General features: G+C 32.5%; 1 protein-coding gene across 4 annotated transcripts in view; it reads right to left on the bottom strand.

The window, feature by feature from the left end:
- The window catches only part of ACAP2 (ArfGAP with coiled-coil, ankyrin repeat and PH domains 2), a 127,759-nt gene that overhangs the window by 18,654 nt on the left and 84,322 nt on the right, over nt 1-24,783 (bottom strand). For 3 of the 4 annotated variants that reach the window (XM_045903126.3, XM_064578414.1, XM_045903128.3), the window contains 8 exons: nt 20,337-20,449; nt 15,718-15,738; nt 12,503-12,554; nt 10,913-11,013; nt 10,227-10,332; nt 2,354-2,562; nt 1,958-2,027; nt 521-612 (listed from right to left, as the gene is read on the bottom strand). In XM_045903126.3, the coding sequence (XP_045759082.1) occupies nt 521-612; nt 1,958-2,027; nt 2,354-2,562; nt 10,227-10,332; nt 10,913-11,013; nt 12,503-12,554; nt 15,718-15,738; nt 20,337-20,449 (764 nt within the window). The remainder of the gene's footprint in view (nt 1-520; nt 613-1,957; nt 2,028-2,353; nt 2,563-10,226; nt 10,333-10,912; nt 11,014-12,502; nt 12,555-15,717; nt 15,739-20,336; nt 20,450-24,783) is intronic. The other variant, XM_045903127.3, reaches the window with a different exon arrangement.

The raw sequence follows: 24,783 nt of genomic DNA, 5'->3' as shown, positions 1-24,783 counted from the left end.
AGAGAGGAAGAGAATCTTGAGCAGGCTCCATGCCCAGTGCGGAGCCAGAAGCAGGGCTCGGTCCCCAACCCCCGAGACCATGACCTGAGCTGAAATCAAGAGTTGGACACTCAACCGACTGAGCCACCCAGGGACCCCTCAACAGATATTTATTGAAGTCAAACAATGTAAAACTATTCATTCATTGTTGATAATAGAAACTTGATCCTTAGAGACATTAATGAACAGATTATCTCTTTATAAAGGCCTGCCAATAACAGAATTGGTCTACTTTAACTCCTAAGAGCTTTTACATTCTATGTAGAGACTTTTAAGATTCTCATCTGGAGCCTAGAGTTGATTATCTAATCAATAAAAAATAATTATCTAATACCTACCCAAGAAAGAGATAGACATATTTTAATAGTATCTTCTAAACAGTCTGTCTCAATATTACATATCAATTATAGTGAAATAAAATCTTAGCTATATTCCTGCTTATGAAAAAAAAAGTAATACATGGAGACAACTGAAATAGTACCTTTGTCCTGGTTGTGGTTTCTTTATTCCCATTTTTTCCACTTTAGCTTCATAAACTCGATTTATAACATCATTTCCCAACTCACACATAAGCTGTTTTGGCAGGAAAATAGAAAAATAAGCTACAGATTCCTAAAAATACTATAAAAGTCCTTAAAGCACACACAATTAACTCATTCCTTTTGCATATTCTGCCAATGCTCATCCCACAAAGACATTTAAAGTTAAAACAAATTAAGAAAAGGACTAAGAGCAATATCATCATTTTGCCTAAAAGACTACCACTCTTACAAGAAAGGGTTTCTCCTAACTCACCTCTCAACTATGGCTAGCACAATGCTGCATACTATTCATAATGCTTGGTAAATTAAGTGAAAAAAGACCAAACTGGTTAAGTTTTAAAATAGAAGTAAACTATTTTCTCCTTATATTTTATATATGAGTTTCAAAATATTTTAACACTTGTGGTTATATTTTTTAATGTACCAGACAACTGTGTTTTAACCAAATTTTAAAAATTGAATCTATTAAATTCAGAGCTACAAAATGGATGCCGAAAAATGAGGTTTCTACCTCTCATCCTCCACTTTCTTCTCCTTTGAATTCATAACAATTAATAGGATCTATCTAAATAGGGCTCTACCTTAGGAACCAATTTATCACTTTCATCCAGATGTTTACACAATAATTCCACAAAGCAAATGTTTTACTTTACATAAGGATTACTAGTTTATCTATGGATTAAAATAAAAATACAAGCACATTAACACAATTTTACACAGAAATAAATGCAGAGTAAACTACAATCTTTAAACTAATATATACATTTTTTTACAATATGGTAAACTAAATGGTGGGAATTAAAAGGAATATATTATTTACCAATATGAGTTTTATAAATCTTACCAGAACCTGAATTGTGATCTAAAATGCTTTATGACATTTTCATAGATAGGAATCCTTGCACAACTTACACAAGGCTGAAAGGATGTCTTAGTTTGATGACTACTACCTTGAGAAATGTAAATCTGCAAATGGTCCTATGCTAAAATGGCCCAATGATAACAACATGCTATACCAATCCATTGTGGAGCACACTAATACGTCTGTTATACTTTTAACAAAAATTTATATAATTACAAAAGACTAAAATTAAGGCACAGAATTGAAGGTTTTTTTGAGAAAACATAAAAATGTAGGAAAGCTGTTTTCCTTACAAGGGGAAGTGACTTGCAACTAAAAGTGCTACATAAACTTAGCAATTTAAAAAACCCAATTATGAAAATATCAGATTTGCCAAAATAGTCTCAGATGTGTTCCAGTAAAATTCAGTTTATTGTTAGCATTGAGAAACTCACACATTTTTTAAATCAAGATTCTAAAATCCTGATCTTTTATGTGAAAATCTGAAATATTTTTAAGCAAGTATGTGTTTTACCTTTAAAAGTTCAGGCTCCCAGGTGTCTAAAGTTAAAGATCGTACTTTTGAAAAATGAACTCCAAGACTCCTAGAGGGAAAAAAAGACTATATTAATATAGAAAGCTATCAAGTCTCTATTTGCATATTATGCAAATTATTTCTCTTTTAATGCGACATAGTTGCTAATACAGCCCTCAACATGTATGTAAATAAGTAGAGCTCTTCTGGCTAATAATAAATAGTAAAACAAAGTCCTCTAAAGCACTCCACAAACCAGAATTTTATTCAGTCTACAGAAGTTATAAAGATACAAATGGCAGCCACATTAAGGCAAGTGGAAAAGGCCCTGTAACCAATGGGACACAATAATTTAGAGAATCAGAGAAGTGTCTCAGCCGGTGCAGGCCTACCCACCGGTGAATCCCAGAACACTCGATACACAGGGTGATGCCCAGGTTGATGCTGGCCCACCGTGGATCCGCCAGACCACAGTCACAGCAGCTAGCATTGCCAGGAATACACTGGACTCGCTGCAGCGCGCTTTCTCCTTTCAATAATTTATCTTTTGACTCATTTCCAGAATCCAGGCTTCCTGTGGATGGAGATGATTTCTTATCCAGCTTCTAAAAGAATTAAGAATTATTTGTTTAAAAAAAAAAAATTGCAATACTATGCTACACATTACCTGCTCCAAACCAAAGCTTCCAATCAATAAATTGAAGGCTTATTACGGGCCTAAGCCAGGTACTGTTCTAGGCATTACAGATTCAAGGATAAGAAGATATAGGTTCCTCCATCAATTGGCATTTAGTCTTGTCAGAAGAAACATAAACATTGGAAATGATATATTATTTATGTAAATAAATATTTACATTTAATTTATGTGTGTATATATATATAAAATAAATGACACACTGAACACATGTACAAGATATGGGGTGAAGAGAAAGGGAAACACTTATTTAACATGCAAGATCAGAGACAGATGGAATAAACATGAGACTATTAAGACTCAAGAATAAAATTAATATTATTATTCTATACCAAGTTTTTCCGAAGTATCCAATGAACTGCAAGCAAGTTGTTTTGATTACTGCAGTGAATAACTGGAAATGATATGGCTTTTTACTAAAGAATAAATCAATTACATAATTATAATTATATTCCCAGCAAGGGAAGTGAAAGACTGAGGAGGGAGAAGAAAGCACTAGTGTGAGGTGCTAGAGCCTGACGAGGGGCATAGGCAGCAAAGAAGGTTGTTGGTTACATACAGGGGGACTGATCATATAAGTAAACATGTTAAAAATAAAAGGGAGCCGGGCACCTGGGTGGCTCAGTTGGTTAAGCGACTGCCTTCGGCTCAGGTCATGATCCTGGAGTCCCTGGATCGAGTCCCGCATCGGGCTCCCTGCTCAGCGGGGAGCCTGCTTCTCCCTCTGACCCTCCCCCCCTCATGTGCTCCCTCTCATTCTCTCTCTCTCAAATAAATAAATAAAATCTTAAAAAAATAAATAAATAAAAGGGAGCCATTTATTTATATGGAAAGGAGAGAATTAGAACAAACCCTGCTGTGTGTGCTTACAACTGGAGATATAAGAGGCACACTAATGGTTTTCAATATAAACAGATATATAAAGAAATATAGCTGTAAACATATCTATGTGTATATACATACATATATTCCTTTATCGTGGTTTCTAAAAGCCATTCACCAGCAAAAGGAACTAGGGCTCTTTAGAGAAACTGATGATTTTAGCACTGGTACAGAGAAAGTACAAGATGAACCTGGAACACCTCATCATGCTAGAAAGTAAGGAGGAACTCAGATTGATGGGAACATGTCAAAAGGATACAGAAGCCGGGGTTCCACTGGCCAAATTTGGATCAATTTTTTTAAAGAATTTATTTATTTGAGAGAGAGAGAGAGAGAGAGAGAGAGAACACACAAGCATGGTGGGGAGAGGCAGAGGGAGAGGGAGAAGCAGACTCCCCGCTAGGCAAGGAGCCCAATGCGGGATTCAATCCCAGGACTCTGGGATCATGACCTGAGCCAGAGGCAGACGCTTAACTGACTGAGCCACCCAGATGCCCGAACTTGGGTCAACTTGAACAGCAAAACAAATAATGATAGTAATGGATTATAACACATTGAAAAAAATAGTGACCTATACTGACATAATTAAATAACATTTAAAGCCTGACGAGGAACAGAATATTCACACAGTCTCAAAGTACCTCCCCTACAAAGTACTTATTATCTACAAAGGGAATATTATAGTACAGAAGTCTAGCAAACCACCTTAATCAAGTGATTACAGTGAACATCACCAATAATGGGACAAATCAAAGTTATGTACCACCTGAATACGCACTGAGAAGAACACAGCATCATTCATATAACCTACCTGCCAAAGATGCATAACCTTGAGAGTAAACATCAAACTTACACTGAAGGATATTTTACAAAATAACTCATTTGTTTTCTTCAAAACTATCAAGGTCAAGAAGGTCAAAGAAAGACTGAGGGACTATTCCTGAGGGAAGGAAACTGAAGAGCCGTGACATCTAATGTTACCTGTGCTTCTGGACTGGATCCTTCTGCTATAAAGAACATACTGGGACAGTTGTTAAACTTAAAGATGTTTGGGAACTAAACTGTAGCCATATATCAATGCTCATTTCCTGATTATGATGGCAGTATCGTGGTTTTATAAGAGAAATGTCCTAGGATGTAGGAACTACTAAAACAATGGGTGATAGGGCATCGTGTTAGAAACCTACTCTGAAATAGTTTGGGGGGGGGTTATTTGTACAATACTTGGAACTTGTCTATAAGTTCGAAATGATTTCAAAAATTTTTAAAAATCTGTTTTACTAGAACATGTTCAATAATGTGAATTACCTCATAAGCAATTATCAGATAGGAAAAAGATGTCAATACAATACAGAAATCTTGTTGGTTCATTCCCAGTTTATAGAAACTAATGTTTTTGCACCAAATCAGAAAAGCTGAAAGCAAAGTATACTACACAGCAGAACCTGGGTCCAGGAACAAAGGAATCCCCTCCATTCTTTTTGGTTCATTTTGGCCATGTGTTTGTACTCAAAAGTGTGTATTGCATTCATTGTCTCTGATCTTTATATGTTTTGCCTTTGTCATCATAACTGAGTAGCCTCAACCCTTCTGTACCCTTCCATTATGCTATCTTTGTCAATTTTTAAAGTTAATTCCTATCATACTGTAGTATCCATTTATTATAAATTTAACTATTCTAGTATTTTTACTGAAATTCTAAAGTTCCTGCAAGTATTCTAGTTACAAACTTACACAGATTTTTAGGGCAGCCCTATCCCTATTTTTCCTATAATCTCTATTATTTCTAGTGTATGGTTTTTCATAACTGGTATTTCAGCAATGCCACCAGCTTCTTCATCAAGATGATCTGGATACACACCTAATTTTGTTCCCTCACAAAACTTTGCTAAAAACCAGAAAAAAATTATTAAAAGGCATTATCCTGAGCTTTTATTGGACAAAGCTGTGATAATCTGAACATTAAAAAAAAAAAAAACTGATGTTGAATATCTTTTCATGTGTCTGTTGGCCATCTGTATGTCTTCTTCAGAAAAATGTCTATTCAGGTCCTCTGCCCATTTTTAATCAGCTTATTTGTGGGGGGTTTTGGTGTTGAGTTGTGTAAGTTCTTTATATTTTTTCGACCTTAACCCCTTATTGGATATATCATTTACAAATAGCTTCTCCCATTCAGCAGGCTGTGTTTCTATTTTATTGATGGTTTCCTTCACTGTGCAAAAGCTTTTTATTTTGATGTAGTCCCAGTAGTTTCTGCTTTTCTTTTCCTTGCCTTAGGAGGTCAGATATATCTAGAAAAATGTTGCTACGGCCAATGTCAAAGCTATTGTTGCTTATGTTCTCTTTTAGGAGTTTTATGATTTCAGGTCTTACATTTAGGTCTTTAATCCATTTTAAGTTTATTTATGTGTATGGTGCTAGAAAGTGGTCCAGAAAAAAATTCTTTCTGCATGTAGCTGTCCAGTTTTCCCAATGCCATTTACTGAAAAGACTGCTTTTTCCCCATTGCATATTCTTGCCTCCTTTGTCATAGATTAACTGACCATATAAGTGTAGGTTTATCTCTGGGCTCTGTATTCTGTCCCATTGATGTGTCTATTTTTGTGCCAGTACCATACAGCTTTGTAGTATATCTTGAAATCTGGAACTGTGATACCTCCAGCTGTGTTCTTCTTTCACAAGATTGCTTTGGCTATTTAGGATCTTTTATGGTTCCATACAAATTTTAGCATTATTTGTTCTAGTTCCATGAAAAATGTTGGCATTTGGCCAGGGATTGTACTAAATCTGTAGATTGCTTTGGGTATTATGAACATTTTAACAATATTAATTATTCCAATCCACGAGCATGCAATATCTTTCCATTTGTTTGTGTTCTCTTCAATTTCTTTCATCAGTATTTTATAGCTTTCAGAGTACAGGTCTTTTACCTTCTTGGTTAAGTTTATTCCTGGGTATTTTATTCTTTTTGGTACAATTGTAAATGGAATTGTTTTCTTAATTTCTCTTTCTGCTACTTCATTATTAGTATATAGAAATGCAACCAATTTCTGGGTATTAGCTCTGTATCCTCCAACTTTACTGAATTCATCTGTTACTTCTAATAGTTTTCTGGTGACATCTTTAGGGCTTTCTATGTATAGTATCACATCATCTGCAAAGAGTGACAGTTTAAATTCTTCCTTACCAATATGGATGCCTCATCAGGGAAATGCAAATCAAAACCACAATGAGGTATCACCTTACACCTGTCGGAATGGCTAAGATAAAAAAGACAAGAAATAACAGGTGTTGGTGAGGATGTAGAGGAAAAAGAACACTTGTGCATGGTTGCTGGGAATGTAAATTAGTGCAGCTACTGTGAAAAACAATATGGAGGTTCCTTAAAAAATTAAAAATAGAAATACCATATGATTTAATAATTCCACTACTGGGTATTTACCCCAAAGAAAACGAAAATGTTAATTCAAAAAGATATATGCAGCCCTATGTTTACTGTAGCATTATTTACAACAGCCAAGATATGGAAGCAACCCAAGGCTTCATCAACAGATGAATGGATAAAGAAGATATGTGTACACATACACACACACACACACACACACACACGAATATCATGCAGCCACAAAAAGGGATGAGATCTCACCATTTGTGACAACATGGATGGACCCAAAGGGTATTATGCTAAGTGAAATAAGTCAGACAAAGACAAATACCATATGATTTCACATATATGTGGAATCTAAAAAACAAAATAAATGAATAAAAAAACAAACAAAAAGCAGAAACAGACCCATAAATAGGGAACAAACTGATGGTTGCCAGAGAGGAGGGGGGTGTGGGGAATAGGCAAAATGGGAAAGGGAGTGGTAGATAAAAGCTTCCAGTTATAGAATGAATAAGTCCCAGGGAGAAAAGGCACAGCACAGGTAATACAGTCAGTGGTATTGTAGTGACATTGTATGGTGAATATGGTGAGCACAGGATAATGGATAGAGTTGTTGAATCACTGTGTTCTATACTGAAACTAATATAACATTGTGTGTCAACTATACTCAAATAATTTTGTAAAAAGGAGTAATTACTGTAATTAATTGGGACCTAGTGAACCTATAAAAATCCATGAGTTTATAACAATACCTGAAAAATTAGGTATCTGTCCCCCTTAAGGTAGCTAATAAGCTAATCAAATGTGGTAATTAAAAGCAAAAAATCAAGCATTTTATTACAGTAAATAGCTCCAGCTGATAAACAAAAGCTATATTTGACATAAGAATTCAAGTTAATCAATATGGATGGAATGACAGAATTAGAAAATTATCATTTGCAATTCCTAATGAAATCACAAATTCATCTGTAAACCATTAGACGAAGGTTGGAGGGGGAGTAGACCTTACAGGATCAAAGTAACACAAAATAGACTTATTATACAAAGTAACAAAGTAGACTGGGGAAAAGGGAGGAAATGTAACTTTACAGTGGAGGACTCGAGTCATATTGTCATCTTTCTAATCCAATGTGTCCATTCCAGCTTCACACAGAAGCTTGCCAGCATTAGCAATGAATGACTGGATAACCAAGTATTCTGTCTCTTATTGCGATGTGAAGTATACATATCACCTATGATGTAACTGTATCAGCTGAAATTCTATAGAACAATTAACCTTATCTCTTCAGTAAGTTATTGTCATGAAAAAAAGGCCTTGTTCTAGAATGAAAGACTTGAGGGACATAACAACCAGATGCAATGCCCAGTCATAGATAAGATGCTACTTTGTAAATAGGTTGCAGAAGACATTTTTAGGACAACTGGGGACATCTGAATATAGACTGGGTAATAGATGATACTAAGAAATTACTATTAGGCATGAAATGAGATAATGACTGTACTCTACTTTAGAAAGCTTTTGTGTTTTTTCTTTTTTTAGTTAAAAAAAATGACATTTACCCACTAAAATAGGGAGAACAGAAAAGCAAATAACAGCAACAACATTTTGAAAGCTGGAAGACGGTTGGATGAATAGTAACTGAGCAGACCAAGGCCAAATCTTACAATGGTAGTAAGTAAAAATCTGAGTTCATGAATTTATATTACATGATACTCAAAGGGCTCAAGGATTTATTTATACCAGTTAATCATGGAAGTGGGAATCAAAGTGGGAGAAATGACTGTGTAAGGAGCAGGTAGATCCCAAGGTGCCTTCCCCAACTCCATGCCATTTTGGGACTGCTCCCACACATAAACACAAATAACGAGAATTTTATTTTATTCTCTGAGGAAGTAAAACAGAGTGTCTCTGGATGGGATTTACCTGAAAGGTGGAAGGCAGAATATTAAATGAACATATACACATTGAATACTGAGATCCCTAGCAACTAGTTCCCAGCAGCCCCTTACCCCTCTGCAGGAGATTGATGGGACTTCTCTGGGAAATCATACCAGCTGAAAAGATTCCAAAGATCCTAACTCTCTGGTTGTTCCTCAACAAATGGCCCAGACTTCAGAGAGGTTCATAGTCAACAAAGTCCTAACTATGTTTGTAGAGTGTCCAAAGAGATTTTTAGTCCTTAACTTGTAATCAGAACAGATTACCTGATAGCCAAGAGAAACCTCTGACACAATAGTTCTCAACATTGCCTGTATATGGAAATCACCTAGGAAGCTTTTAAAAATATTGATGTCTGGATCCCAACTTCATTGAATTACTTTGGGGTGGGACCTACATATTGGGATTTTTTTTTAAATCCCTGTGTTATCATCACAGGCAGCCAAGTTTAAAAACCATAGCTCTAACACTGTATCCATAAAGAAAGAACAGGTTTACATGTATAAACATTCAGCAAACAAAAAGAAACTCCTGGAATTTAATATGTGCTAACAGAACTAAAGTATTCAATAGAAGGTTTGGGAGATTAACTGAGAAAATCTCCCAAGAAAGTAAAGCAAAAACACAAAAAATCAGAAAATCAGAAAATCAGTCCAGAAATTCCAGAAAAAGAAAACAGGAAAATTGGAGAGCAGCAATACAAAAAAAGATCAGTAATAAGAAAGACTCCCAACAGCAATGCTGGAAACTAAACAATGCTGTTAAAATTCTTAAGAATAGTTACTTCCAACCTAAAAACTCCACACCCAACCAAACTATCAAACAAAGGTGAGGATAAAATATTTTCAAACATGCAGACTCACAAATGCCTCATTTTGAAGAAGTTACTAGAGGAATTGTTAAGTTCCATTTCTCAAAACTTACTAATGGCCTTGCTCAGAAGTCTGTAAAATCACTGGGAAGCTGAAGCCAGACTATGACTCAACACTCCACATTCAGCTTAACTTATCCAGGGAGACTTCAACCCAGAGACAATTTGAGCTTTCCTTTTTTGATTTTTACTAATTACTAGTCTTTTATTTTTTACTAATTTTTATTAATAAGAATAATAAAATATTTTGGGAAAAATATTTATGTTAGAGTACCTTATGTCAATCTAGGACATATACTCAAATACTGAATTAAACATATACTAAAATGATAAAGTAAAAAGAAATACAGAAATTGAATCTAGATTTTCATAGTAAAACCTCTTTCAATTATAAAATTCATCATCCATAAAAAATGTTATAATCATATAATGTTACAACTAAAATTAAAAACTTTTGGCAACGTATCATTTCATATTACAATACTGTTTACTAACCTCTGATTCATCACCCTTCTCTCTATAAGCAGTAGCAATACTGGTCTGAACAGCCTTAATCCATGCCTGGCGCAGCTTTTCAGAATCTGCCTGAAGCATACAACTTCTAAAAGAAAACAACATTGTTTTCTCAGACACTAAGTTAACACCCCCCAAATAATAATAAGGTTTCTTTGCTATTTAATAATTTTCTAACAAAAATAATTTCTTTTTAAAGGTTTTATTTCATCTATCTTTAGGACAGAGTATGTTCATGAAGAAATTAATAAAAATGAAATAAATTGCCTATTAGAAAAAATCACAAATCTCTGAACATCTAAAAAACAAACTTTAAATTTACCAAATACAACACTAATTTTTTCTATTGGGTAGAAATATGAAATGATAATTATCAAAGGAATTGATCTGATATATGATGTCAGTTCATCATCAAGACAGGTAAAAACTTTTCATATGGCCACATCAATAATCTTTATGGAATTTAAAGAAAATGATACTAGGTAGAAGTTACTTAAATATCTCACGGTAATACTTGTAATCATTAATTATTAAAATTTACTTTTAAAGCACTTTTTTCCTTTCTACCTTAATCACAAGTAAAACACAAATGTTTCTCTACTCTGAAAAGTTCTTCAAAATAAACGATAGAAACTTAAAAACAACTCTCATTCTTTAGAACCACTTACTTTGTTGGAGAGACTACCTCAAAGCAGAAACGTCGTTCTATGTCTTCACAGTGTTTCACTGTGCAGAGTCTTAGATCTTCTACTACCACAGTGGGGTTATCCTACAATAAGGAAACAAAACTCCCATGTTTATCAACTTAGTTTTTAAATACTACTACCAATACCAATAATAACATACTTTAAAATATTACTTGGAATAAATGGTCTAATTTTAAAGATTTATATTTATCTTATTTAGGATTAGAGATAGGAGTTATCAACTCCTATACAGATATAACTAATAAAGGTAACTGTGTCCTGTCCATAATTTTATCTGTCTCATAAAATTGCTATACAAGGATTAAATGGAAGTATATGTAAATAGCTTAGTCTAACACTTGGTAATTAATAGGTGCTCAATAAATAAATAAATACTAACTTTCATTTTTTTCCATTTTCTTTCATATCCATTACTCTCCTGGTCCCCCTCACATATAATAAAAGCTACTTTCCTCTAAAAAAGAAGCCTTTAACAGTCAAGTTTTAAGTAACTGAAAAAAAATAAGAAGCTTATATATTCTTCTTAAAATACTTAAGAAAATGAGAAAGCTTCTATCATTTTTCTAGTACTTAACAAAAATATAAACTCAAAACCAAGTTTATCAGAGCAGAAGAAACCATGAACTTATGTGGAATAAGCGTGCTAGCACAGAACCAAGCAAATAAAACTTCAGATTGCATATCTCAAGAGTAAAGTGAGTATTTAAAATGGACAACTTAGGGACGCCTGGGTGGCTCAGTGCATTAAGCGTCTGCCTTCGGCTCGGCTCAGGTCCTGATCGGGCTCCCTGCTCAGCAGAGAGCCTGCTTCTCCCTTTCCTCCTAGTTCCTGCTCTCTCGTTATCTCTGTCGCCATCTTTGTCTCTCTCTCAAATAAATAAATAAAATCTTTAAAAATAATAATAATAAAAAAATAATTAAATGTACCGTTGAATACATCATTCACAAAGACTAGGTAAAAATTAATTCATCTATTAACTAAAGGGTTTTTTTTCCTAATTATTTTTAACATTCTCAAGTGCCATGTAATCTCAGTATGCCTTTCCAATAAATAAAAATTCCTCAACCTTAAAATAAAGTTCAGGAAAAGAAATGTATAAAAACAACATTAACAAATTTAGAGGTTTCTATTTAAATTACTTCAAGCTTATATTTTAATGTCATATTTCACATTTCCATATTATCACCTTTGGCCCTAAGGTGATGTTTCTTAAAAGGCTCCCTTTCCTTCAGCCTCAAAATGGTACTATGGAATGGTGGTATTGTTCCTGTCACCACAGCTGGTCAAAGAAATGAAAGTAATAATCCTGGGACACAGAAACACCTGTCTCAAAACTAGGAGTTAAAAATTCAGGATTCAAAATCACTCTGCTTTTAAGGATCAAAAGTTACTTTCCACTTTTGAGTCCTCTTATACATGCCTAAACATAAAACTAATAAACAATAATTTTGCATATATGACTATTTAAAGACTTCATTGCTTTATCAAGATGAATAGAGAACTGAAATGGGGGACTCACTGGGATTTCACTTAATTAATAAAACACCTACCTTAAACTTTTTCTGGTAAACCAACTGATTGTTCTGTATTGAAAACCAGCGTCTAAATAAATAAAAACAGATTAAGTTTTCATAAACATAATTTATGCCAGTTGTTAGAAATAAAATATTTGGGAAAGCACTAGAAAATCAATTGATAGTAATTATGTTTTGAGAAGTGCATTGTTTTGTTTTGTTTTGTTTTATATAGACTGATGTCAATGAGATAACTATTGAAGTAAAGAACAATTTTAAACAGTTTTAAAACCACAGACTAGGAAAATAAAATTACTGTATTTTGATTCATTTTATGTCAGAAATTTATATCCTAACAACAGCTGTTATCCTTTACACTATCACCAAATAATTACTGTTATAAAAGTAAAAATTTAGTTTTTTGAGGTTACTCAAAAATAATTAAAAATCTTTCCCCCAAATAATTGCTTCTATTATAAAGTAGAAATAAATTTATGTTGTAAAAAAAGACTATCCATTTGTATACAGCAAAACACTGAAATAAATGGTGCTTTGTCTACAACCTTTCTGCAGCTAATTCAGCAAGCATTTGATTTGTTAAGCAAAACAGGAAATTAAATCATTTTAGAACTGATATCAAACAAGAGATAATTGCCAATTCACTTGACCTCACTTTAATATAAAATACTTCTAAGCAGAATAATAAAAGTTATTACTAAAAATGATTCACCTATTTATATTGTTCTGCTTGTTCTTGTAAATTATTAGGCAAACAATTTACTTGCAATCTTTCTTAGAAGAAAAAGCTAAGGTATGCATTGCATATGTACTAATTCTAATTTATTAAAACAGTAAAAGAACCTAAAGATTTATTAAAAAAAAAAAAATCACAGCCAAAAGCCATTCATAAAAGGAAGCAAAAATTCTCATCAAGCATGAAAGGTAAAACTATTTGGTCATTATTTTAAAATTAGTTTCATGTGAGATGATTTCTATTGTAAACATTAGTTATTAATCTATTAGCAGATAGAGATTCTACCTTTTCATTGATACTAATACAAAGCACTAGAAAATGTATTTAGACATATTTAGAATTTCTATTTTAAAAAATTAAGTTAATTCTCCAAAGCTGTGAAAATGATTAGATGCTTTTCTATTTATAAGCTAGACAGACTGTTAGGTTTTCTTGCTACTTAAAAAGGCATCACCTTTACCATTAAAATAGAGATTTGTTAAATAAGCATCTAGATAAAACCAAGTGACTGGCCTCTAATGCAAATCATCAAGAGGCAGGCTAGAAAAGGAAGAACTTCTGGGTTTCTTTGCTTTGGGACACATAGTTGGTTAGAAATGTTAAAGGAAATACCTATAAACAAAATGGTGCAGCCCTGCCACTAGGATGACATGCAATGGAAACAATCTCTGATATTGATTAATGTGGGTTTTTTAAAAATCATTTGAAGTAGGGTGAACTACACTAATAACAACTCTTATGTTTTATAGTATAGTGATCATATATAATTCTACAAAAAACTATAGTTTTACTGCACAATAGAAAAACACCCATATAACCATGTAAACTTTTCATGCTTCTGAGGTCTTTAAAAAATAAATTTCTATTGAACTGCTGCATCTTAGGATAATAACCTCTAAAAATAATAACAAAACACTACATAAAAACCTGATTATTAACTTTATAGGTTCATGTATATTTCTGAAGCCCAGTTCCCCTGCCATCTATCTGCTTCTGGGTGACTCTCGCACATCTTCATTTTTTTGTACACTCAGGGAAGACACTATAAATTCATCTTAATTTTGACAACATTTCCTAAGGAACAAAATCAAAATGTACCTTACATAGAAAAAAAAAAAACACTAAGATCTGTATGTTGTACGACACTGTCTCCCCTCCTCTGCCATTAAAGAAATAAAGAAAAAAAGATCCAACTATATTCATTGACACTGATCAAAACTTTAATCAGGTAAGTAAAATGGAATATAATTTTTAAACTGCTCTTATAGGATAATCCTAGCTATTATTAACATTTCTAATAAAAGGAAAAATGAGAGAGTTCATAGCCTATGATGTATAGAATAAGATACTTAATATTTCAAACTCATGCTGCCTGCAATTTGGAGCTACTTTAAAAGATAATTAAATAGAGGTGCCAGGGGGTGCCAGAGGAGGAGGAGGAGCGTGCAGCTCTTCATCTTGGGGTCATGAATTCAAGTCCCACATTAGGTGTAGAGATTACTTAAACTTTAAAAAACAATTTTTAAGATAATTAAATAATAAAAAAGACAAACTTTAGAAAGCACCGAGCTGACAACTACACTATATTCTACAAAATTCAGAAACTGACCACAAAGCCAAAATATAAGACTGTTTTTTAAAAAGCAAAATTTCTTGGCTCATTAAGAAAAATAATACACCACTTTATATCTATCCCAAAGTGAAATAACTCAATAAAGACTTTAGACCAAAATACTAAATTCATAAACAATTAGATATTATTGACACTGAAATACCTATGAGAGCTTCCAGATAGCATGGAGGGTAAAGGAAAAAATATATAAAAAAAATAACTCAAGCGTCTTTTACCATGTTTAATCATGAGTCCTAGAACTGCACTTGAAACCAAGAATAAAATGTAAAAGTAAAACATCTAAATCTGTAGAAGATTTCTTACTAAAACTATAAAAATGATAGATTTACACACATATTCATATAGGTGCCAAATAGGTGAACATTTAACAAAATTAAAAGCTTCAGCATATATGCTACTATCTTTCAAATTCAATTTAAATTTTCCCAAGGAAAAAGACCAAAATGTTAAAACAAAATAGCTGGAATTGAGAATTTTTATTTTCAATAAAACTAATATGATTATCACCAAAGGCGCTAATTACTAGTTACTGTTTAAAATTTTTGAAACTGTTTACTGGCTTATTTTCCTTAAAAAAAAAAAAAAGATACAAAGGCATTTGTATCTATACAATTCTGTATCTCTGGGGAACTATAAATATATCAAATGTTTTCATTTTCAATTAAAACAAATAGAGGCAATTGGCAATGAAAAGATAATTCCATTCCTCAAATGAAATGTGTGTATTTTCTTCCCAATTTAAAACATGAGACATTATATCCATTGCAAGTAATCCAATTGAAATGCAGGTTAATTATGAGCTTTCTCGTGCCAAAGAGGAAACTGGAGTAAGGCAGGAATGAGGGGAAGGAAGCCATTTGGTACCTGATATGATCGGGCTTTTTCCTGTCATGTGAAAAAATGGGGCAGGATTAAAACATAAAGGAAAGGTGGTAAAAGAATGAAAACGCAAATGTGCAAAATAAGCAAAGGACTAGCATGATATGAAAATAAAGCAAGAATTAAAGAAACAAGCTTAAGCTCAAACCTAACAAAATAGTCAAAAATATCTGTTGCATTTTGTTCTCAAATTTATACATTATGCATTTACACAATTCTAACTCTTAGGAATCTGAAATGCTAATATTTCAGAAATATTCAAAAATTTTTTCCAATTATTATGGTATAAAAAGTTCTGATAGGACTTAGCACACTTGGGCATACCTCTACTCTTATTTTTCTGCCTCTATGGTGATAGCTATAAAATACAGTACTTCTCCTCTTAATAAGTTGTTCCTAAAAAATTAAGGGAAATAATCACTATAGATATATCTTCATAAACCTGAAACAAATGAAAACTTTCCATAAGGAAAATAGGATCACTAATTAAGAATTTCAAAGATTATAAAATATCATTAGGCAAATAAACCTACCTCCTACCTTTTCATCAATGACAGCAGACACTCAAAGGCCACACATAAGTAGAGTATCTTTAATCTATGCATACACGTCTTATTTTAAACAAAAAGTCGATAAAAATAAAATTTATAACTGTGCTAGCAATATATATAATACTTTAAGAAACTGTATAATACATTTTATGCTTTTAGCTATATTTTCTAGTTCAACAGACTGACCATAGCATGTAATAATTCAGTTTCTTAATTCATTTTACCAGTTTACTATTAAATAATCTCAGTATTTAATTATTTTCCTTGTTCATTCATCTTTCTGAATGTATCATAAAAAGCAAAAGAGACATAGAGGTACGAATAATGCATCTGGCACTGATTCGAGTCTGAGGTTAAGCTGCCATTGAGAAATGGCCTGATATGGAGAGATAATTTTGGTAGATCTCACCTTTTCAGAAAAATATATATTATAGACATATAAAAATCCTGAGACACTACAAACTAGAAATCTGAAACCGAGAGACAAATTCAACAATTCACATAAGACATAAAGTGTCTCACTTCTTACACTCTTTCAATCACATCACACTACATATAATCTCTTCCGTAAAATTTCAAATTAGAGAATGATGCTTAGATTTTATGAAGCACAGGGACAGGTTTTAAAACTACCTGGGAATTCCTAGTCAAATACACATTTCCCTCAGGAAGTAAGTCTTTTTTAAAAGTTGGCTTAAACGGGTGATGAGGATTAAGGAGGGCACTTGTGATGAGCCCCAGGCGTTCTATGTAAGTGTTGCATCACAAATTCTACACCTGAAACTATTATTATGCTGTATGTTAACTGGAATTGAAATAAAAATGAATAAATAAATAAATGTTGGCTTTGAAAATATTACACACCACTATTCCATAGAACTATAAATAATGGCAAATTTGTCATCATATGATTGGTACCTTATAGTGACTACAAGGAAAAGTGTTCCCTAAAACTAATCTACGGACAATCTAAAGAAGATACGTAAACAGTAAGCAGAAAAATCTTTATGCTTGAAGAACTGGAATCCTAGATTTTTAAAGTTGAGGTACAAATATCACAAATACAGCCTTTTATTTGAAGTCTAATCGAATATATGAAATCAAGCTAGATAGAGAACTAATTAGAGAAGGAGGACAGACTCTACAGTCATAATAGGTAAAGGGAAGGTAACTGCCAAGTACTTCCTGAGATTAGATTTTTTATAAGCTTCATGTAAGAAATTTAAGATACATTCCAAATTTTTAAATTGAAAAGGAGAAAAAAATTCTAACATTTAATAGATTTTTCTTCTCCCTTTCACCGTTACTGATCTATAACCTAGAAAATATCTAAAACTTTTGTTATAAGGTTTTGACTTGTTTTCTATGAAGATACTTTTATACAATGCTTATATGCTATGTTCCTTAGAAGTCTGCTTTTTACTGGTATTTTCATGAAAACACTCTTTTTAAAGGCATATAAAAATGAAATAATCTGCTATCCATAATTTTTCTAATAATGTAAATAGACTAGGAAATTTTAATAGTTCTTAAGCTATTTTTAAAAGATTTGACATATTCAGGGCGCCTGGGTGGCTCAGTTGGTTAAGCAACTGCCTCCGGCTCAGGTCATGATCCCAGAGTCCTGGGATCGAGTCCCACATCGGGCTCCCGGCTCAGCGGGGAGCCTGCTTCTCCCTCTGACCCTCTCCCCTCTCATGCTGTTTCTCTCTCTCTCTCAAATAAATAAATAAAGTCTTTAAAAAAAAAAAAAAGATTTGACATATTCTATTTTATCAAAACACAAATTTATATGGAATTTCCATAGCACATAAAAAAAAAAAATGACAGGTTTTAGGCCTCAGTCTTGTCACAGACCAGCCGTGTGACCTTCAAAGAGCAACCATCTCTCTGCACTTTCATTTCTTTACTAAAAATTAGGATGTTGAAATACGATCCATGATTCTAATCAATAACTGTCACCCCACTACAATTAGATGGCATCTCCTTTAAAGAGTAGCCTCATTTCCAAAGGCATTGTCTTTCCCACTTTACAAATGGAAGGTAACAGGGGTGCCCGGGTGGCTCAGTCGGTTAAGCGTCTGCCTTCAGCTCAGGTCTTGATCCCAGGGTCTTGGGCTTGAGCCCTGCATTGGGCTCTCTGCTCAGCGGAGAGCCTGCTTCTCTCTCTCCCTTTGCTGCTCCCCCTGCTTATGTGCTCTCTCTGTGTCAAATAAATAAATGAAATCTTTAAAAAAAAAAAAAAAAAGGAAGGTAACATGTCTACAACTGAGAATTTAATAGTTATTCCCTACTTGCTTTTAGTTACATTTTATTATCTATGTCAATTAATAGAATTCATGAAACAAATAATAAAAATGAAAGGTCCATGCTTAAATCAGAATTAAATTTCTCCTATTGCCTTAAATGGCAATGCAATTTTCCACTAACACTTACTGTGCTTCATTTTGAAGTCTGAGATCATTTCTCATTGGAGTAGTCCATGGAAGATCATTTCATTTCTTCTTAACATAATGGTATAGTTTCTATGGATTTATTGTATTTTCACTGTGTTAAACTTTAAGTAGGTTGTTTTGAAATCTGAAGGTTAAAATTCAATTCTAACATTATCTCATGAAACTGTACTGGTTGAGAAATCTTTATTTATTATAAAAATGTGACACACTATTTTTTATTTTAATTTCCTATTCTGGCTATGAAAATTTGCCAGGAAAAACTTAAAAGATTATTGTTTTAACTTAAACAGCTTAGAAAACAGAATTTTAATTTTTCATTTTCACTTTACATTAGTTAGAAACACTATTTCTACCCAGACCACCTTAGTTGGTCCTTCTGTATTCATACATTATTTTAGAAGTTCTACATAATTCAAAGAGGCTTTAATATTAAATTAAATATTTATTAAATATTAAATTTAATATTAAATATGATCACCTTCTAGTTTATATTCATCCTCAGATAAAGAAAAATTATTTCAAATAAAAAAATACCTCATAGATTTAAATATCTGGCAATATCAAATGCTAGGGAAATGCTCAATAAATCACTGACATTTGAAAATACTAGTGAATATTTTTTCCATATAACCTCATCACCAAGAAATCAAAATAAGTGCACTAGGAATCCATTTTAATACATGAAATATTCAAGCATTAGTTTCCATTTAAATTAACAAGAATGTATATTAAATTAAATTTACCAAGAAAATTCTATTTATTTTGCTAATGTCCATTTTTTTAAAAAAGAAAACAATCTTCTCTATCATTAAGTGAATTCATGTTCTGTTCATGTAGCACATAAAACAAACACATCCAACCAATAATGTAAATCAATTCACCAGAACCCAATGTTACTCTCAATTATTACTAAATTGTTCTGACTACTTTTTTGGTTTTTTTGCAAAAACAGAGGTATCCTTGAATAAAAGACTAATGACTACTTTTTGGAAGGATGATCCTGAGTCAACATCTTTTTTTTTTTAATGCTTTAATGTCTGAAATTATTTCACTTTATTATATTAATACACAGGAAAACAAAATATTTCATATATTTATATAACAGACATTTACATGATTAATATTTTATAAAAACCAGTTTAACAACAACAAAAAGTAACATTTTTGGTAGCCATCAAGTCTAGAATAAAGGAGCACCAACTGCCACACACACTTCACATATAAAAACAATCTCATTTCCTAAAAGTCCTGGTTAAAGTTATTGCAAAGTTCAAAAGATCAGTAAAAATTCATAAGCAAACACTAAATTAAAATGTACATAAACATCACACAGAGAAGGAACCCAAAGGAGAAAAAAATTCTTGCTTCCTGGTTTATACTTTGCTTAAATTTTATAGTTTAGAATTAGTGCTATCATTTTTCACTTGCTTCTTAGGATCCCCTTTCCTAGAAGGGCAACTTATCTTCAATGGACTGGGTTCAAGAAAGTTATTATGGACGGTGAATTTAAAGAATTATGAAAGAAAGAGTTGCCAAATCACAGGGAAGGTCAGAAAACAATGTCCCAAGATCAAGACTAGTATTTGAAATATATTACCTGTTCCAAGTTTTGAAGGCATTGCTGGCTCGTTTGAACAGATATCCTTCCATAACAATGCCATTTGCAGCATCTACATTATATTCTAACTTAGAGTCATCACTGGAGAAATCCTAAACGAAATAAAGGTTTGTATGATTTGATTAAGTCCCTTACACAACAAATTTATCATAGAGAAACAGCTCAAACCACAGAAAAGCTTTGTATTAAAACAGTTATATTAAGTTATATTAAGTCATAAGAAAAGGGGAGACCTAAATGTTAGGGGTGTATATATATATAAAGGTATTTCAATTCAATGGCCTGTCATGCAATAATTATTATAATGACAATATTAAAACACAGATGATTATATAGAATAATACTCTGAAAAACAATACAAATTATATACACAGTGATTAAAGGCACAAAATATTATGTATACAAACAGACAAAAGGAACAACTCAATATAATGCATGTTATGTTTAAAATGTTTTCATTTTATCCTAATATTGTACTGTGATGTGTGTGATATCAATTTAAAAAAAAGGAACATAGATATATTTAAACTGGGATTACTTAAATCAACCACTATTCTCTAAGTATATTACTATTATGGTAGTTTTTTAATCTGATAGGAGTACTAACTCCACTACTGGGGAGTTCAGAAATAGAATAAAGGCATATGTTCCTAAAATAAAATTTTGTTTTGCAAAGAACCACATTTTGAAGTGGGCATGCTGAGCTCACTTTTTTATAAGGCTTATGGAATGACTCATAATCTTCTATCATTCTAGACATTCTAGTCTTCACATGAATTCAATTCAAACTTTCAATTTTCCTCTAAGGATTCATGAAGTTTTGAAATCAGAAATCTTATATTTTAAATACTTCCTGATGGAGCACCTGGCTGGCTCAGTGGGTAGAGCATGCAACTCTTGACTCGGGGTAGTGAGTTCGAGTCCCACGTGGGATGTAAAGATCATTTAAAAATAAAAAATCTTGGGGCACCTGGGTGACTCGGTTAAGCGTCTGCCTTCAGCTCAGGTCATGATCCCAGGGTCCTGGGATGGAGCCTCACATTGGCCTCCCCACTCAGCAGGAAGTCTGCTTCTGCTTCTCCCTCTCCCTCTGGGCCTCCCCCACAACTCGTACTCTAATAAATAAATAAAATATTTTTTAAAAATTAAAATAAAAAATAAAATATTTCTTGATGAACTTACAAAGTAATTTGTACAAAAACTGCAAGACTGCTATTATCCCCAATTTTAAAACTCTAAAAATCAGTCTCAGAACTTTTAAAATTACTTCTGGACCAATAATCAAAGTTAGAATATTATCCTTTTAGGAAATAGCAAACTCTGTCTTGAGAAAGATTTTGGCAGAAGCTACAAGACCATCTGCCAAGAATGCTGGGATGTGAGGGTCCTCCCCTAGAGGGGAGGCAGAGTGAGAATCACCTAGGAACCTTCCAAATCTAAGCATCTACAAAGATGGAAAATGGAAACAGAATAAATTCAGAAAAACAAAATTAAAAACCTCTGCTGATATCTCTCAAAATTTAACCATAAAAAATATGCTAATCCAAAATAATCAAATGAAACAGAATTTATAAATAAATTGCTACACTTTCTCCTGCTTTTTCTTTGGGGAAAAAAATCAGGAAAACTTTAATTCCCTCATTTAAAATTTATTTGAGGCTGTAATGTATTTAATTGTGCACACAGATGATTATGTCAGCAATTGACATAATTGAGTTTGGCAACATTCTAAAGGTTTCATTTATAACACTGGCAGTTTTTTAATGACCCTGATGCTACTTAAAACATTAAAATATCACCTCCTTGAAGTACAGTGCATTATAAGTATTTTTCTAATTTTCAACTATATTTCCTGAGATAGGTTGTCTTCAATTTATTTACTATTAATATCAATTAATATTGTATAATACTTAAAATGTGAGAGATTATATGATTTTATAATGAAAGTAATAGCATTGTATAAAATATATAATACTATAATTTAAATATATTGATGGCCTGACAAATTAGGAAGAAATACTCAAAGGCAAAAGATTAAGTGAAAGTAGCAGGCTTGAAGAGGTAAGCAGATCAAGGAAGCCAGATTTCACCTTAAGGGCATTTGCCTCATCAGAATTTGAAGCTTTGGTGTGAGGCCCAGGGAAGAGAAGGCAAGACTAAGATTGACCAATAAAGAGAAGTTATTTCTGAAATTGCAACCAAGACAAGAAGGACCATTATCACTTCAAGATTATGTTAGAAGTCCTAGCCAAAAAAATAAAAAAGAAGTAGGGAAAAAATCTGAAAGGAAGAAACTATTATTATTAGCAGATGATATGACTTCGTACAAGAACATCCAAAAGAATCCAGAGATAAATTAGCATTAAAGAGAACTTAACAAGAAAACAGGTTTCAAAGTCAATAGAAAAATCAATTTTATTCTAATATGTAATAAGAGTAAACAGCGAGAAAAGAAAATTTTAAGACAACATTTACAATAATATTTGCAATATAAGTATCTAGGAATAAATTTAACAAAAGATGTAGAAGAAAATATCAAGCTTATAAAGGACATTAAAGAAAAATATTTCAAGCTCATAGATTAGAAGACATTATAAAATAAAAATATCAATCCTTCCCTATATTGATTCATAGATCCAATGAAATCAATCAAAATCCCAAAAGCTATTTTTATGCAACCTGAAAGTCTGTCCCTGAAATTTATATAAGAACACAAAATTTAGGCAATTCACTTTTGAAGCAGAGAACGTAAGAGACTTTGTTTTGTCAGATATCAAGATATACTATAAAGCTAAAATAATTAAAGCAGCATAGTATTGGCACAATTAAGACAAAAAGGCCAATGAAAAGAATTGAAAACCTGAAACAGACTTCACATGTATGCAAACACGATGTAAATCAGAAGATATAATAGAGTTGTAGGGAAAGAACACATTTTTTAGTTAACTGATTCTGAATCATCTAGATACCAGTATAAGAATACAAGGAAATTGGATCTCTACCTCACACCATACACAATCACCCAATTACAGATGGATTTAAGGTCTAAACATAAAAGGCAAATCTATAAACACTTAGAAGATTATACAGGAGATATATCTTTATGATCCTGGGATAAGAAGGACTTACTAAACAAAACACAAAAAGTACCAAACATAAAAGACATTAAAAAAAAAAAAACTATGTGAAAATTAAAAACACATATATCCCCCCAAAAAGGCTTATATCCAGATGATATGAAGAATCTGATCAACAGTTAGGCAACCTGTTGGAAAAATGGAAGAAAAACTAACAGACATTTCACAAACAGGATATCCAAATGACCAATAGGCACAGGGGAAGGTACTTGAGTTCATTAGTAACTAAAGCATAAATTAAAACCACAACGAGATGTCAGTATCTACCCACCAAAATTAGCAAAAATTAAAAACTCTCACAATACCATGGGGTGGCAAGGAGCACTAAGAACTCACAGTGCTGCCTGTCAGGAATGGTAATATCATTTTGAAAAGTAATTTAGCATTTATCTATACCCTCTGAACCAGCAGTTTTACTCCTAGGTATAAATATGTCAGGAATATGTACACATATCCAAAAGGCATGTACATGAATGTGCATAGCATCATTGTTTCTTTAATTGATCAATTTCAATTCTTGAAAAATGTATGTATGTAAATAATTACATTAGGTACATTAGACATACTTTCCCTTAATTTTTACATGACTGAATCATTTTCTTTTCTTTTCTTTTCTTTTTTTTTTTTTTACCTGTAATGCAGCCTTGTGTCAGCATTTAAGGGCAAAAAAAAAAAAAGCAAAATAGCATTACTTTAAAGTACAGCAGTAATTGACTATTATTTAAAATCGAGTAAATTAATATTAGATTCAATAATCTACTACTTTTGGCCCTTCAGTACAACACTGAGCTGTGTATACAACAGGGAAAGATATTAAAAGATACATAATATTCATTAAATAATTCAATTTAAGCAAACAGTCACAAGTATCTACAATTATCATGATCTCTCATTTTAATTAGAAATGACTGGTCCCAATTTTCAACAATCTCTCCATGGTACTGTCATTAACACAAATTACCCAACCAAAAGTGAGTCTAACTTTAAACAAAACAAAACAGGAAGTTAGTCTTACCTAACTATAACTGGAAGTAACTAAGTTAAAGATGATCCAGTAGAAAATCCTTCCCTTTGTAAATAATGTTTCTCTTTGAATATTAATAACCCATCACCAATAAAATTTTCCTTACTTGTATTACTGACTTCACTTTAATTTTTTTCTACTTTTTTTTTTAAGATTTTTATTTATTTATTTGACAGAGAGAGAGAAAGAGCACAAGCAGGGGAAGTGGCAGGCAGAGGGAGAGGGAGAAGCAGGCTCCCCAAAGAGCAGGGGGAGCCCGATGCGG

Source organism: Mirounga angustirostris, unplaced genomic scaffold, assembly GCF_029215605.1.
Source record: "Mirounga angustirostris isolate CCGP_5_RB_7025 unplaced genomic scaffold, mMirAng1.0.hap1 SCAF_1, whole genome shotgun sequence".
NCBI classification, from domain to species: Eukaryota; Metazoa; Chordata; class Mammalia; order Carnivora; family Phocidae; genus Mirounga; species Mirounga angustirostris.
This window is presented reverse-complemented; position numbering and strand designations above follow the sequence as displayed.